Source organism: Schistocerca piceifrons, chromosome 10 (assembly GCF_021461385.2).
Source record: "Schistocerca piceifrons isolate TAMUIC-IGC-003096 chromosome 10, iqSchPice1.1, whole genome shotgun sequence".
In the NCBI taxonomy this organism is placed as follows: domain Eukaryota; kingdom Metazoa; phylum Arthropoda; class Insecta; order Orthoptera; family Acrididae; genus Schistocerca; species Schistocerca piceifrons.
This window is the reverse complement of record NC_060147.1, coordinates 123373036-123390373: the sequence shown is the minus strand read 5'-3', so window position 1 is coordinate 123390373 and position 17338 is coordinate 123373036. Positions and strand designations below refer to the sequence as shown.

The 17338-nt window shown below is 44.9% G+C and overlaps 1 protein-coding gene across 1 annotated transcript in view; it reads left to right on the top strand.

Annotated features, from left to right (window-relative positions):
- Positions 1-493: 493 nt before the first annotated feature.
- LOC124718920 (carbonic anhydrase 1-like) overlaps positions 494-17338 on the top strand; it is a 106148-nt gene continuing 89303 nt past the window's right edge. Inside the window, exons 1-2 of the mRNA XM_047244575.1 lie at positions 494-792; positions 8464-8502. Of these exons, the coding sequence (XP_047100531.1) occupies positions 741-792; positions 8464-8502 (91 nt within the window). The 5' untranslated portion in view covers positions 494-740. The remainder of the gene's footprint in view (positions 793-8463; positions 8503-17338) is intronic.

The window sequence follows — 17338 nt, the reverse complement described above, 5'->3', positions numbered from 1 at the left end:
ATTGTGGTTCGTTGAACCCTCTGCCAAGCACTTAAATGTGAATTGCAGAGTAATCACATAGATGTAGATATCTGTATCCAGCGACGCCCGTGGGCTGAGGATGACACGGCGGCCGATCGGTTCCGTAGGGCCTTCCAAGGCCTGTTCGGAGAGTATTTAGTTTACTCTCTATTATGTGAATCCGTTGTGTTGATCAAAGTTATGGAAAAACGCTACGACCTCGTCCACTAAGCTAATACGTAGGTAATACTTTTCTAACGAGGTGGATAATCATACGTCGTTAAGCCCCAACCCGGAAAAAGATAACCTTCTTGGAGTCGCCGTGCGGCTCTATTAGCCAGTTTGCCATAATCTGGTGACCCTGAGAGGATAACACGCCCTTGGCATTAGGGCGTGAGCGTTTATGCTACCTTGTCACTCCGACTAATTTACCTAGGGAAGTGACGGTGTCTTCGGAAAAATTTGAAGCAAGTTGTAACGCGTTTCGCACCTAAATATAGAAGAATTATCCTCGGACACGCCTCATTAAGAGACTTTCAACTGGTGCTGCATTGTGTGTGATACCTTATTATGGTGACTGACTAGTTACGAAAGACATCCCCCACCTACAGCGCCACAAGAAACTCTTGTTTTCTACGCCGCTTCAGAAATTGCGCTGTGCAGGTATTTTCTGTTTGCACTTCGCCGTTGCAGGGCGAGCAAACACAAGAGTTCTGCTAGTCCACCAGCATAGCTGAAATATGGTGTTCCACCAGGCGCTTGTCTTGGGCATCGTTCTCTTCGCCGCCACAGGTGAGATAGTAGACAATCATTAGCCGTATTTGCAGATTAGTTTCTTGTGACTTTGATGTAATAAATGATGTGCAGGGCGTCACAGGAGAAATATTCTTTTGAGTCATCAGTCTTCTGGCTGGTTTGATGCGGCCCGCCAGCAATTCCTCTCCTATGCCATCATCTTCATCTCAAAGTAGCACTTGCAACCTACGTCCTCAGTTATTTGCTCGATGTATTCCAATCTCTTTCTCCCTCTGTAGTTTTTGCCCTCTACAGCTCCCTCTGGCACCATGGAAGTCATTCCCTGACGTCTTATAATAGATGTTCTATCATCCTTCCCTTCTCCTTCTCAGTATTTTCCACTTATTCCTTTCCTCTCCGATTCTACGCACAACCGACTCATTCCTTACCTCATCAGTCCTCCTAACTCTCAACATTCGTCTATAGCACCACATCTCAAATGCTTCGAGTCTCTTCTGTTTCGGTTTTCCCACAGTCCATGTTTCACTACTATACAATGCTGTACTCCAGACGTACATTGTCAGAAATTTCTTCCTCAAATGAAGCCCTAACTTTGCTACTAGTAAACTTCTCTTGACCAGGAATGCCCTTTTTACCAGTACTAGTCTGCTCTTCATGTCCTAACTCGGTCCGTCATTGTTTATTTTGCTGCCTAGGTAGCAGAATTCCTTAACTTCATCTACTTCGTGACCACCAATCCTAATGATCAGTTTCTCGTTGTTCTCATTTCTGTTACTTCTCGTTACTTTCTTCGATTTACTCTTAATCCATATTCTGTACTCATTACACTGTTCATTCCATTCAGCAGATCATGTAATTCTTCTCCATTTTCACTCAGGATAGCAATGTCATCAGCGAATCGTATCACTGATTCCCTTTCACCTTGAATTTTAAGTCCACTCCTGAATCTTTCTTTTATTTTCATCATTGCTTCTTCGATGTACAGATTGAACAGTAGGGGCGAAACACTACATTTCTGTCTTACATCCTTTTTAATCCGAGCACATCGATCTTAGTCGTCCATTCTTATTATTCCGTCTTGGTTCATGTACGTATTGTATAATACCCGTCTCTCCCTGTAGCTCAACCCTGACTTTTTCAGAATTCCGCACATATTGCACCATTTTACATTGTCGAAATCTGTATAAATAAAAGTCATTTGCCGCTTGTGTGAAAGATCATCGCTAGAGAATTGTTCGACCGATTTGGCTAATTTTTCTTTTGTTGTTGTTGTGTTCGTAATTGCCAGGAAGAGGACTCTATGAAAGCAAATTTTAGTGAAAATCCAACGGAAAACTGAGAAATTAACGTCAATTGCCGCATGCGTGTAATATCATCATCAGTTAAGAATGGCTCGCCGAGATATATGGTTGATTTTTGTCGGTGTTGTGTTCAGGAGCAATTCTAGAAGTCGGTCAAGGGGAGGAGGGGTATGGGGGGGGGGGGGGTTAAGGAGTTTGGGGGAATGGAATATGGCTTAACAAAAGGAGAGTTGGGGTCCTCTACCGACAAACTGGTAAAATTTGGTTTTGCTTAAAGCAATTTGTGGTAACTGTTTTGGAGTTCAGGGTAAAAAATGTGTGTTAATAAATGATAAGACGCCTATTTTAAGTTAAATATTTATTGGTTTAGGTAGTAAGCTATTTACCGCTCTTATTCTTTTGTTAAACTGTGTTTGAAATACATTTCAACCTATATGGCTATATGGCTAACTATAACAAAAGATTGAATCTGTTTTCTAAAGTCATTTTATCCAGTGTAATATGATACCCCATGGGGAGTGGGGGGGTGGGGGGTGGTGTCTAAAGCCCCCATAGCCCCCAGCTTGTCACCGCCCCTGGTTGTGTTCGTAATTCTCAAGACAAGGTTTATACGAAAGAAAATTTTTGTAAAATCCACCCGAAAAACCCGAAATTAAAGTCAATTGTGAAACATGATCACTCGAGAAACGCTCGTCTATTTGGTTGATCTGTTTCTTCGTAATTGTGGATGGTAATGGTATTTTTGGTATGAAAAGTAAAATTGAAAAAAAATGCTTTGCGTTCGATGTGACAGTTCTGTCGTCGCATATTTTCATAAGTAAAAAAAAATCTGTTTGACTGTTATATATATTGTATAATACATAAATACATGTGTAATATGTAAAGGGAAAACTTTGTTACAGAAAATCTCGATTTACTACACATTTTTACATAACACTCTAATGAACGTTCGAACGGACATAGACTACACATTTTTGTTGTTGTTGTGGTCTTCAGTCCTGAGACTGGTTTGATGCAGCTCTCCATGCACATACAGTAAAGCTGCATGCCCTCGGGAAAAATTACGGCTGTAGTTTCCCCTTGCTTTCAGCTGTTCGCAGTACCAGCACAGCAAGGCCGTTTTGGTTAGTGTTACAAGGCCACATCAGTCAATCATCCAGACTGTTGCCCCTGCAACTACTGAAAAGGCTGCTGCCCCTCTTCAGGGACCACACGTTTGTCTGGCCTCTCAACAGATGCCCCTCCGTTGTGGTTGTGCCTACGGTACGGCTATCTGTATCGCTGAGGCACGCAAGCCTCCCCACCAACGCCAAGGTCCATGGTTCATGGGGGGGGGGACACACATTTTTGTAATATATATGATATACACATATATGTGTAACATATAAAGGGGAAGCGTAGTTGCCACAAATCTCGAAAAGTTCTTGAGTTATTTACTTCAAATTTTTACACGATACTCTAACTAAGATTCGGACTGACATAGACCGACAGACTACATACTTTTGTAATATATGTAATTTATACATGTGTATGTAACATATAGTGTGAGTCAGAAGGAAAGGTACGTGAACTAGGGGTGATAGCATTAGTGATTCTGAACAAAAAACTTGATATAGACATATGCCCTATTCCGAATAGTTTCCGAGACAGGACACTTTTAATGTGCTTTTCTATTTATTTTATGTATTATTCATTGTCATTGTTTACAACGTACCACAGTAGTTAAGAGGAAGTTGAGACGAACATTTTGACACAAGACTCTTGTTGTCTATCAAGTCGGAAAACCACCTGAAACTGGCCAGCAAAAAGTACCTAAGCTACAGCGATTTCCAATATCCTCGCGATCTTTTCGCGCAAACTGTTAGACCTAGACAAAAAATAAATAGGCCCTTTTTTGTTGTGAATTTAATTTAGTTTACTTGTGTACTGAGACACGTTTTCGTTGAAATGTGCGGTTATCGAGTTATTAAAGAAAAACGTACATCTACATCCATACTCCGCAAGCCACCTGACGGTGTGTGGCAGAGGGTACCTTGAGTACCTCTATCTGTTCTCCCTTCTATTCCAGTCTCGTATTGTTCGTGGAAAATCACAACAGTGATATTAAACGTGTCCTGTCGCGGAAACCATTCGCAATAGGGCATATGTCCACATGAAGTTTTTTGTTCAGAATCGCTAATACTATCGCATGTCAAAGCATGTACCTTTCCTGCTGAGTCATCCTACATAAAGGGGGAAGCGTTGTCACGAGAAACCTGGGAAAGTTTTTGACCGATTTACTTCCAATTCTTACACCATACTCTAGTGAACATTTGGACATACACAATATATTTTTGTAATATATTGTGCTACAGTCTTGACTGATTTACTTCAAATTTTTACACGATACTCTACTGAACATTCAGACGAAAATGGACAGAGAGAGGCGGTGGAGGAGGAAGTGGACAGAGAGATGGGAGCAGATGTATAGAAGGAGTGAGAGGGAAGATAAGAAGATGGATTCAGAGAGGGGGGAGCAATGAATTTAGGATATATATGTAATTCCCTAATCAGTATAAATAAAACTCATTGACCGCGTGTATGAAAGATCATCACTTGAGAACGGCTCCACCGATTCAGCTGATTTGTCTTCGTTGAGTTGGTAATTCTCAAGACAAGGCTTGTATGAAAGACAGTTCTTGGAAAATCCACTGGAAAAGTCGGAAATTTGCATTTCAGCTCCGATTCGCGCTCAAAGTCAAATAGCGCTGGCTGTAGGATCACCTGGAATCTCTGCCACGTTGTTAGGAGAAGTACGAAGAGTTCGTTCTGAGCTCGAACTGCCATAGAATTTGCAAACGATAGATGAGTGGTTCGCCACCTTTCTTACACAACTACCCCTGAGTGTAATATAATATTATCTAGTACCCTACCACCCCCCCCCCCCCATGGACCTACACCACTCCCACCCCTCAACCGCTTTCCCCCTCCTCCCGCTCCCCTTCCCCCCTCCGCACCAATAATCAACTTTAATGCCTAACTAAACTTTAGAATGAAAAAGAACAATCTTTGGAAACTTTTGTTTTGAAATGATGAAAGTTACACTACTGGCCATTAAAATTGCTACACCAAGAGGTAATGCAGATGATAAACAGGTATTCATTGGACAAATATATTATACTAGAACTGACATGTGATTACATTTTCATGCAATTTGAGTGCATAGATCCTGAGAAATCAGTACCCAGAACAACCACCTCTGGCCGTATTAACGGCCTTGATACGACTGGGCATTTAGTCAAACAGAGCTTGGATGGCGTGTACAGGTACAGCTGCCCACGCAGCTTCAACACGATACCACAGTTCATCAAGAGTAGTGACTTGCGTATTGTGACGAGCCTGTTGCTCGGCCACCATTGACCAGACGTTTTCAATTGGTGAGAGATCTGGAGAATATGCTGGCCAGGGCAGCAGTCGAACATTTTCTGTATCCAGAAAGACCCGTACAAGACCTGCAACATGCGGTCGTGCATTAACGTGCTGAAATGTAGGGTTTCGCAGGGATCGAATGAAGGGTAGAGCCATGTGTCGTAACACATCTGAAATGTAACGTCCACTGTTCAAAGAACAAACGTATGATTCCGTGCAAGCAGACGACTGCTAACGGGCAGCCTGATGTTGCAAAACATGGCGGCTAACTTTCTAACTGATTTCAAATATGGCGTCGGCCTGACCAGTCTATGTTGTTTGTATAGGCCGCTGCTAACTCTTTAATTGGGGTGCAACACCTTGACCGGTTTTCCCGACGGGTAGTGATCCATTTTTCCCGATCGGACGTGACGTCGGCGTTAGTGGTTCACAAATCAGACTGACAAACCGAAAGAAATAGCAAGAAAATACACAGGGTGGCGCACGATAAGTCACCTGATTTGTTTCATGAGTAACATATTTGTTGTTGACAAGTTTTGTAATTTATTGATGTAGGCGCGCTGGCCCCGGATCGAATGCTCCCGGCGGATTAACGACAACGGCCTGGATGTGGTTTTTAGGCAGTTTTCCACATCCTACTAGATGAATACCGGGCTGTTCCCCACGTCCCGCCTCAGTTACACGACTCGCAGCCATTTGAAACACATTCACACTATTTCGCAATTTATACTAGACGCATACAGCAGGGGTACACTAATTCTGCCCCAGGGGGTATGGGGTGGCAGCAGGAAGGGCAGCTGGCCATCCCTTACAATTAACCATGCCAAATCCGTACTTATCCCTGCCAACCCTGCGCACAATGCGGGATACAGGTGGTAGCAAAAGAAAGAAAGAACGTTCATGTGCCCAGAATCGAACATTCCGTTTGTTCACAACACCGGTCACGTAAAAATAAGCTTCTTTAGAAACCCATGCGTTGTGTGGCACTGCCTCTTGGTCTATCTCGACTACCCACCTTACAAACTGCAGTCTCCACTCCTTATCTCTCGCAGTAAGTTTATGCGCCATAGTCATCTTGCATGGATACAAGCGAAGGTCGGATTGAATAATTCTTCGTGCAGATCGGCGTGAAATTCCCAACTCGACACTCGCTCTTCATGTTGATATACTCGGATTACGAGTCAAAGTCACTCGAATTGCTTCAATGTTTTGCGGCGAACGTACAGTACATGCATGTGGCCGCTGACACTCCAAAAAACATCCAGTATGTCAAATTTTTGATGTAATGTGCGTATTGTCTGTGGGCTGGGAGCTCACCATGTGCCGAAATGAGCACGAAACCATCTCTGTGTCTATGTAATGTTGTTCGTCGCTGCGAACAGTAACACAACTTCGCCTTTTGTGCGACGGTCAACCGTCCTTTGTCCACCATCGCGGCAAACTGAAATGGCGGACTCACAACGGAAGCGACGGACAGGCATCGATATCTGGCCTAATTTCCATGAACTGCACGAAGTTGAGCGCACTATTTGAAAGCTATTGCCCCAACAGTATACTTGCAGGATCAAACTTCAATCGGGTGACTTACCATAGGCCACACTGTAGTTCTAGGCCAAATGACGTTGTTTAAACAATGATATTATACAAAAAGTTTACTCTGTGTGTGAGTAGGCTAACAAGACTAATAGATCAGACGAGTGAGAATCAGGAAACTTTTACTCGTGCAAGTTGCCTCTGTATAATTCGCTGGCAAGAATGATGCTGTGTAATAGAACTGCAGTGACTGGTTTCAGCAGGCAGCAGTGCCGTTCAAGGCAGAAAAACATGCAATGGATACTCTTCCTGTCCTGGTAACTTTATCCCACCTTGCCCTATTTTTTTTCTTTCTTCTTCTTCCCTTCTAATTTTTCTCCCAATTGCTCTCTCTCTCTCTCTCTCTCTCTCTCTCTCTCTCTCTCTCTCTCCCCCTCTTTTCTCTGTCTCTTTTTTTTCTCTATCTGTATACCCCACTGTTTTGGTTTATCCCTCTCCTTTTGCCATATCTCTCACTTATTCTCTTTCTTTGTCACCTGCTTTCTATTTCTCTTACTCTTAGCATTTTTCTGTCTTTCTCTTCAATTGTGTCTACCTTACTTGCTTACTTTATTTCTGTCCAATTCACTGTCTTTGTCTCTAGTTCTGTCTCTCTTTATGCATATTTAACTCACCCTAATTCTCTCTCTCCACACACACACACACACACACACACACACACACACACACACACACACACACATACATACACAAGCACACTATACATGGAGATCAGAAGCAGTCTGAAAAGTTTGTAATGGTGTTGCAGGGTAGGTTGTGCTGAGAAATAGTGTTTAAAAAATTCGATGTATTGTGCCATTTCTAATTATCACTGAGGTTACCCAATCATGCTGTTGTGTGTGCAGATTCGAGTGGCCTGTCAGAGACTGTGTCGCCAAATATGTTCGTTTGGTTTCCTAAACAGACCAATACAAAAATTGGACATGGTACAGCAGTTGAACCAAATCCATGTCAAAGGCTGAGCAGTGTCGTGCGCTATCATTTATGCTGTGAGAACAGCTTTCACTAACTGTATCTGGCAGGCCACTTGAATATGTGCATGAAACGGACTGATTGGCTAACTTCAATGCTAATTAGTTCGAAAACGGCGCAATGTATAGAAGTTTTTCTTAAGAATTGCTTCTCAGCACAACCTGCGCTGCAACATCCTTACAAGCTTTTCAGGCTGTTTCTGACTACTCTGTATGTACACAAATTAATGAACGTATATTCAACAGCTGACAACGAGTTGTAAGAGGAGAGAATTATGTGAGCATCAGAAATTCAGTTTGGTGGGAGAGTTGTGACTGAATTCAAGGGAGGAACCTCGCACAGACCTTCACAGAAAGTATTTCAGACGGAGCTTCTAGATAGGCTGCTCGTCACAGTTGAAAATATTTTAACGTTCTTTTTTCGTTTATTTCAGGAAAAGCGCAGGTGGATTTTTCATACGAAGGAGAAGATGGTGAGTACCATTCTGCATCGCACCTAATTCACAGAGTGAAGAAGCCAAGTGTGAGAAGAAACATCTAATACAGAGAAGTAGCAAATTTTTATTATTATTGTATATCGTCATTGTTTATGCTGAAGTTTTTCCAGCCAAAGGAAGCACTGTCGCACTGCTATGTCTGAATATCAATACTCTTTCCCTGTCGTTCTATTGCCTGTTTCCTTATCTGGGATTATTTCCTTATTGTGAGACCATACTTGTTGGAAACTATTAAAATTGTTTATTCATCATATGACCATTTCGTCGAACGGTACCAACTTCTATTGTTGAACGCCAATTCTGTCGCCTTAAGCGTAAGGTGGAATGCTTCTACGTGTTTTCAATGTTTGTTTTTTTAAACAAGAAATCCATTACTTTTTCTCCAGAAAACTGTCCCACGATTAGTTCGAGACAAACAGCTGTTAGTCATAAAATGATTGTATGGATTGTGATGGACTCTTATCCACGTGTGTATTGTGTTTATTACTGCTACACTCTGACGTGACAAAAAGTCATGGGATACCGATATGCAGATACAAGGGGCGTTCGAAAAGTCCGTGCAAAAATAAAAACTACTTTCGTGTTTGGGGTTAACCTTTTTTATTTTTCTACATAGCCTCCTTTTAGACTTATACACTTGTCGAAGTCCACAAAACAGCTACTAGTTGCTGCAATCACCCCATCCTTTGAATAAAATCTTTGTCCCGCCAGCCATTTGTTCAAATTGGGGAACAAATAGTAGTCCGAGGGAGCCAAGTCTGAAGAATAGGGGGGATGTGAAACGAGTTGGAATCCTATTTCCCGTAATTTTGCGACCACAACTGCTGAGGTGTGTGCTGGTGCATTGTCGTAATGTAAAAGACTTTTTTGCGGTCCAATCGGCGGCGTTTTTCTTGCAGCTCGGTTTGCAAACGGTCCAGTAACTATGGATAATATGCACCTGTAATAGTTTTACCCTTTTACAGATAGTCGATGAGGATTATCCCTTGTGAATCCCAAAAAGACAGTCGCCATAACCTTTCCGAACGAGGGAATGGTCTTCGCCTTCTTTGGTGCAGATTCTCCCTTGGTAACCTATTGTTTAGATTGTTCTTTGGTCTTAGGAGTATAGTAGTCTATCCATGTTTCAGCCGCAGTGACGAAACGACGCTTACAGTCCTGCGGATTCTTCCTGAACACCTGCAAACCATCCTTGCAACACTTCCCACGATTCCATTTTTGGTCAAGCGTGAGCAGTCGCGGAACCCATCTTGCAGATAGCTTTCTCATGTCGAAATGTTTATGCAAAATATTATGTACCCGTTCATTCGAGATACCCACAGCACTAACAATCTCACGCACCTTAACACTTCTGTCCTCCATCACCGTATCATGGATTTTATGAATGATTTCCGGAGTCGTAACTTCCACAGGGCGTCCAGAACGTGCCCATATGGCCACTCCGAAAATTTTGAAACCACTTATAAACTGTTCTAATCGAAGGTGCAGAGTCACCGTAATATTTATCAAGCTTCTCTTTAGTCTCCTGAGGCGTTTTGTCTTTCATAAAGCAATGTTTAATCGCTACACGAAATTCTTTTTCGTTCGTTTTTTGACAGTCACTCGACTTTCTTGATTCACACGAATGCCAAACACAAAGAAATATACCACTATGGCTGAAACTTGGTGTGCATTCTTTCCAAAGATGCTACTAACTAAACATGACCTCGATACGCTCTCTCTCTCGGACTTTGCACGGACTTTTCAAACGCCCCTCGTATATGGATGGCAGTAGTACCTCATACACAACGTATAAGAGGGCAGAGTTGTCATTTGCGGTCGGGTGATTCATGTGAAAAGGTTTCTGACATGGTTCTGGTCACTCAATGGGAATTAACAGATTTTGAACGCGTAGTTTTAGCTAGATGCATGGGACATGCCTTTTCGGAAATGATTAGGGAGTCCGATATTCTTCGATCCACAGTGTCAAGAGGGCGCTGAGAATACCAAGTTTCAAGCATTAGCTCTCACCACAGCTAAAGCAGCGCCAATGGCCTTCACTTAACTGTTGTAACTGCGACCAGGACGTTCGCGGGGTAGCAATGACAGAAGGCGCGGCGGGACCCGCGAACAACACAACGGGAGAGGACTGACACAACCAACGAAGGAAAGAACGAATACAACAAGATCGAACAACGGAGTCAGAAGGAAACAAACTCGTGCACGAACCAGGAAGTAGCAGTCTAGCGCAAAGCGAGGTGTAAACCGACGTAAGCGAGATTAGACTGACTGGATGAGCTTTTTTTTTTTATTGATTTTCAATTCCCCCCGAAGGGGGCGGGCTGGCAGCAGCTTAGTACGCTGCTCTACGGCCTACAGACTTTTTTTTTTTTTTAAAAAAAGGAATAAGAAAGAAACAAGGAAAAGCAGGCGATAAAATGGTGACTTAAAGTGTAAAATGGCGTAAAAGTGCGGAAAGTTAAAATAGAAAGCAAAAGGGGTTGGCAATGTTGATAAAATACACAGGAATCAGACAAGGAACATAGTAGACACACAATTAAAAAAAACAGGGCGACAGTCTGGTGTCTGTTCGCAAGAGATAAAAAACCACACCCAGCGACAGTATGATGGCTGTTCGCTACACTTCCCAAAAGACCCAACACGGAACACTCACAGGAAAAACACACACGGTGAAACACTGCACGAAAATGGCGGCACAAATATGGCACTCCCGAGCCAAAGGCAGATGGGGGGGGGGGACCTGGAGGAGGGGGAAAAACAAGGAGGGAGGAGAGGAAAAAACGAAAAGGGGGGAACCAAGGAGGGAGAGGACTAATAAAGGGGGAGAAGGGCAGACGTGAGAGGGAATGAGAGGAGGCAGAGGAGGGAAATGTAAAAGGACTCGGGGGAGAGAAGGGGGTAAAGAGAGGGGTGGTGGGGAAGAAAGAGGATGGAAGGGGGGTAGAGGGAGCCCGGGAAAAGGACAGAGGAAAGGAGGGGGAGTGAGGATCAGAGTTGATAGGAGGGATAAATGGAGGGAGAGAGGGCATCATCCGGGAGGGGGAGTTGATGGAAGCCACCTTGGGAAAGGAGATGTAGGGTGTAGTGATGGAGGGTAGGGGGGACACAACGGTGAAGACGTGGCAGGGGGCGGGGATGGGAGAGGAGAGGAGCAACCAGGGGGTGAGGTGGTTCTAGGCGGCGGGAGGTGTAGAGGATGCAGATATGTTAGAGGAATGGGAGCAGATGGGTGAAAGGAATGAGATCATAGAGGATCCGCGTGGGTGACGGGAGGCGTATACGGAAGGCGAGGTGGAGTGCATGACGCTCAAGGATCTGGAGGGACTTATAGAATTTGGGGGGGGGGGGGCAGATATCCAGGCAGGACTGGCATAACAGAGGATGGGACGGATTAAGGATTTGTAGGTGTGGAGGATGGTAGAGGGGTACAACCCCCATGTCCGGCCAGAGAGGAGTTTGAGGAGTCGGAGGCGGTTGTGGGCTTTGGATTGTATGGAGCGGAGATGAGGGATCCAGGTGAGGTGACGGCCAATGGTGAGGCCAAGGTAGGTGAGGGTGGGGGTGAGGCAGACAGGACGGGCGCAGACAGTAAGGGAGAAATCCAGGGGCCAGAAGGAGTGAGTGGTACGACCTATGATGATTGCCTGGTTCTTGGAAGGATTGAGTTTCAGGAGCCACTGGTTACACCATGCAGCAAAAAGGTCAAGGTGATTCTGGAGAAGGCGTTGGGACCGTTGGAGGGTAGGAACGAGGGCGAGGAATGCGGTGTCATCAGCATATTGCAAGAGGTGTACTGGAGGGGGGGGAGGGAGGTTGGGGCATATCTGCCGTGTACAGAAGGTAGAGGAGAGGGGAGAGGACAGAGCCCTGGGGCACACCTGCAGACGGGTAGAAGGTGTGGGAATTGGCATTATGGATGGATTGGATGAGCGAGTGGCCGGCGCTTAAGTACGCTCTCGGGGGCGCCGCTATTGGCCGCTGGGACCACGTGTTCCACTGTGGCGCCCTCACACTAGAAGCGGGCCAGGAGGCGCGCGCCGCCACAGCTTAAGGCGCGATGGTGCAGAGACCTCTATGGGTCTTCGACATCCATGACATCTGGCGCGGATTCAAATTCCGCAGCGCGCGGTACCAGATTAACGACCGAGTGTAGCCGCATCTGCATAGAGTTGTCAGTGCTAACAGACAAGCAAATCTGTGTAAAATAACGGCAGAAATCAACATGGGACGTACAACGAACGCGTCCGTTCGGACAGTGCGGCGATATATGCGTTAATGGGCTGTGGCACCAACGACTGAAGCGAGTGCCTTTGCTAACAGCACGACATCGACTGCAGCGCCTCTCCTGAGCTGGTGACCGTATTGGTTGGACCCTAGCCGACTATAATACTGTGGACTGGTCAGAGGAGTCCAGCTTTCATTTTGTAGGAGCTGATGGCAGGGTTCGAGTGCGGCCCAGAGCCCACGAAGCCATTGACCCAAGTTGTCAATAATGCACTGTTCAATCTGGTGGTGGCATCATAATGGCATGGTCCCACTAAACCGATTATTTATTGGAAATAGTAATGTTCGGCTACTTGGAGACCATTTACAGCCATTCATGGGCTTCATGTTTCCAGAAAACGATGCGCCTTGTCATTGGGGTTTGAAGAACACTCTGGACAATTCGAGCCACTTAGATCACCCAGCATGAGTCGAACATTCATGGGGCATAATCGAGACGTCAGTTGTAATACCAGGTGACCAAAAAGTCAGTATAAATTTGAAAACTTAATAAACCACGCAATAATGTAGATACAGAGGTAAAAATTGACACACATCCTTGGAATGTCATGGGGTTTTATTAGAACCCAAAAAAACACACCATATTGCTAGACGCGTGAAAGATCTCTTGGGCGCGTCGTTTGGTGATGATCGTGTGCTCAGCAGCCACTTTCGTCATGCTTGGCCTCTCATGTCCCCAGACCTCAGTCCGTGCGATTATTGGCTTTGGGGTTACCTGAAGTCGCAAGTGTATCGTGATCGACCAACATCTCCAGAGATGCTGAAAGACAACATCCGACGCCAATGCCTCACCATAACTCCGGACATGCTTTACAGTGCTGTTCACAATATTTTTCCTCAACTACAGCTATTGTTGAGGAATGATGGTGGACATATTGAGCATTTCCTGTAAAGAACATCATCTTTGCTTTGTCTTACTTTTTGTTATGCTAATTATTGCTGTTCTGATCAGATGAAGCACCATCTGTCGGACATTTTTTGAAGGTTTGTATTTTTTTATTGGTTCTAATAAAACCCCATGTCATTCCGTGTATCAATTTGTACCTCCCTATCTACATTATTCCGTGATTTATTCAGTTTTCAAATTTATACTGACTTTTTGATCACCCAGTATATTCATTATTCCTTGCTATTGTAGTGTTATCTTGAAGCTGTGAGAAAGGAGGACAGGCGCTCCAAGGCGCAGAAGCAGAGACGATGCTGAGGGCAGACGAAACTAGGAGAGAGATTGTTACGTGAAGTAAACCGTAAGGGGAGAACCCTGCGAAAGTGCAGACGAAGGCAGACGCGGTCCCAGGGCGCTGGTTACTCTTCAAGGAATTAACTTGTAACTTCATATGTCGTCTAGACGCTGTGGTAGGTTGCCACCGTAGAACTTTGTAACCAACAGTCACGTACTAGTGTATAAAGCCAGCTTGATACCAGCCCTGAGAACAGCAACGTCAGTAGGCTCACAAGGGTTAGACAGAGAGCGAAAACGCCAAAAACTGTTGACCTAGCAGTCCCTACTCTGGAGAGCCCGAGGGGCGGGGCTAAATGACGTATAACAATAATGTTACAAGCCTTATTTGGCAGAGAAGTTACGTTTAGCTTTCAGCTGAACACAAATATGGACTTAGTTAGTGCAATTGCATTAACATCCCCGCCTCAGGAGCAGTAGAGGGGACCTAATTAAACAGTGATTGGCAGGCGCCCGCAAGAGACCTGCGAAATTGGCTGGGTGGCTTTAAGTGGGAAAAACAGCGCGACTCTTTAAAACCCCTAGATTTCGCATTTTGGCGGAGTTCTCAGTCAGACGATCTTGGCACCGAATCCGCGTCCGTCGACTCCAGCCTCGGTCCAGCTCCGCGTAAGTCTGCTCACTTGGAGTGCCTCAGTGAACAGTGTCACACTCAGTGTGTTTTGTTTTGTAATTAAGTTGTTCCCTTAAGATGCTGCTAGTGTTTACTATTGTGGTTAGCATCCACTCCTAGGACTTCTGCACTGGCTCCTGTTGTAACAGTTTTGATCATGCTTTTTCTAATCCTACAACTAGCCTTCAGTGTATTAGTTAGTCCTGTCTGGAATAAACAACTATTTAAAGACCTTGTTGGTCCAAGAGTTTGCATAACGAGTTCCCTACGGAGTCTTACCACCTGCATTTCTGGTAAATGCCTGTACCAGTGTTGGCTGAGATAGAAGAAAATAATCAAATGCCTTCACTGTGAATTGTCCTTCTGCCTTCTGCTCTGTACCGCTCGGGAGCGGAGACCGACCAGCAACGCATTTTCTCCCTCTCCCAACTATGTCAGGACACGACACACTTTGTGCAGAAGATCCTGCACCAGCAACGCTTCCGAAATTTCGGACAACTATAGAGACAGCATGGCTCAATGCTGTATTTCTGCAGACGAGTTCCAACGACTTTTTGAGTCCACGCCACGTCGAGTAGCTGCACTAAGCCTGGTGAAAGGAGATCCGGCACGATATCAGGAAATGTCCAGTGACTTTTGTCACCTCAGTGTGATCCATTACATGAACTGTAACGGTGTAGAAGAACACTACTGGCCATTAAAATTGCTACACCAAGAAGAAATGCAGATGATAAACGGGTATTCATTGGACAAATATATTACACTAGAACTGACATGTGATTACATTTTCACGCAATTTGGGTGCATAGATCCTGAGAAATCAGTACACAGAACAACCACCTCTGGCCGTAATAACGGCCTTGATACGCCTTGGCACTGAGTCAAAAAGAGCTTGGATGGCGTGTACAGGTACAGCTGCCCATGCAGCTTCGGCACGATACCACAGTTCATCAAGTGTAGTGACTGGCGTATTGGACGAGCCAGTTGCTCGGCCACCATTGACCAGACGTTTTCAATTGGTGAGAGGTCTGGAGAATATGCTGGCCAGGGCAGCAGTAGAACATTTTCTGTATCCAGAAAGACCCGTACAGGACCTGCAACATGGGGTCGTGCATTATCCTGCTGAAATGTAGGGTTACACAGGGATCGAATGAAGGGTAGAACAACGGGTCATAACACATCTGAAATGTTCAAAGTGACGTCAATGCGAATAAGAGGTGAACGAGACGTGTAACCAGTGTCACCCCATACCATCACGCCGTGTGATACGCCAGTATGGCGATGACGAATACACGCTTCCAATGTGCGTTCACCGCGATATCGTCAAACATGGATGCGACCATCATTATGCTGTAAACAGAAGCTGGATTCATCCGAAAAAATGACGTTTTGCCATTCGTGCACCTAGGTTCGACGTTGAGTACACCATCGCAGTCGCTCCTGCCTGTGAGGCAGCGTCAAGGGTAACTGCAGCCATAGTCTCCGAGCTGATAGCCCGTGCTGCTGCAAACGTCGTCGAACTGTTCGTGCAGATGGTTGTTGTCTTGCAAACGTCCCCATCTGTTGACTCAGGGATCGAGACGTGGCTGCACCGATCCGTTACAGCCATGCGGATAAGATGCCTGTCATCTCGGTTGCTAGCGATACGAGGCCGTTGGGATCCAGCACGGCGTTCCGCATTACCCTCCTGAACCCACCGATTCCATATTCTCCTAACAGTCATTGGATCTCGAACGACGCGAGCAGAAATGTCGCGATATGATAAACCGCAATCGCGATAGGCTACAATCCGACCTTTATCAAAGTCGGAAACGTGATGGTACGCATTTCTCCTCCTTACACGAGGCATCACAACAACGTTTCACCAGTCAACGCCCGTCAACTGCTGTTTGTGTATGAGAAATCGGTTGGAAACTTTCCTGTTGTCTGCACTTTGTAGGTGTCGCCACCGGCGCCAACCTTGTGTGAACGCTTTGAAAAGCTAATCATTTGCGTATCACAGCATCTTCTTCGTGTCGGTTAAATTTCGCGTCTGTAGCGCGTCATGTTCGTGGTGTAGCAATTTTAATGGCCAGTAGTGTATAAAGCCTGTTTAACTGTCTGACGCAGCGGAACATACTCTGAATATAAGAATCCTCTCACATCGAAAAAATAAATCTGCATTATTTTAATGTTTCATTTCGCGTGGCGAGTTTTCTTGGGGCGAGGCGAACTTGAAGTCTTCCACTGGCTCGATTGTTGCTCTGATTCGGGATCGTAGGCATAGAACCAAGTTTCGTCACCGGTGATAATTTTTGAAAAAAGTTTGGACTATTCTTCTTTCAAAGCATGCTTCCAAGCGACCTTGATTTTACTCAATAGTCAACAATCGTGGCACAAATTTGACAGCCATCTTTTTTTCATTCCCAAATCTTCTGTCATAATCCGGTGCACTGAACTCCAAGTCAGTCCCAACAGCTCCATTGTGTGTTGAATGGTCCGTCGTCCATCTTCGCTGATGGTTGCACGAATGTTTTCAACGTTTTCATGTGTTCGGGCCGTGGAAGAACGACCAGAAAGATGTTTCTCATGAATTGACATTTCACCGTTTTTGAAATAGGAAAACCACTCAAATACTTGAGTTTTCCTCACGGCGTCGTCCTTGTGCGCCGTTTTCAACAAAAAATGGTTCAAAT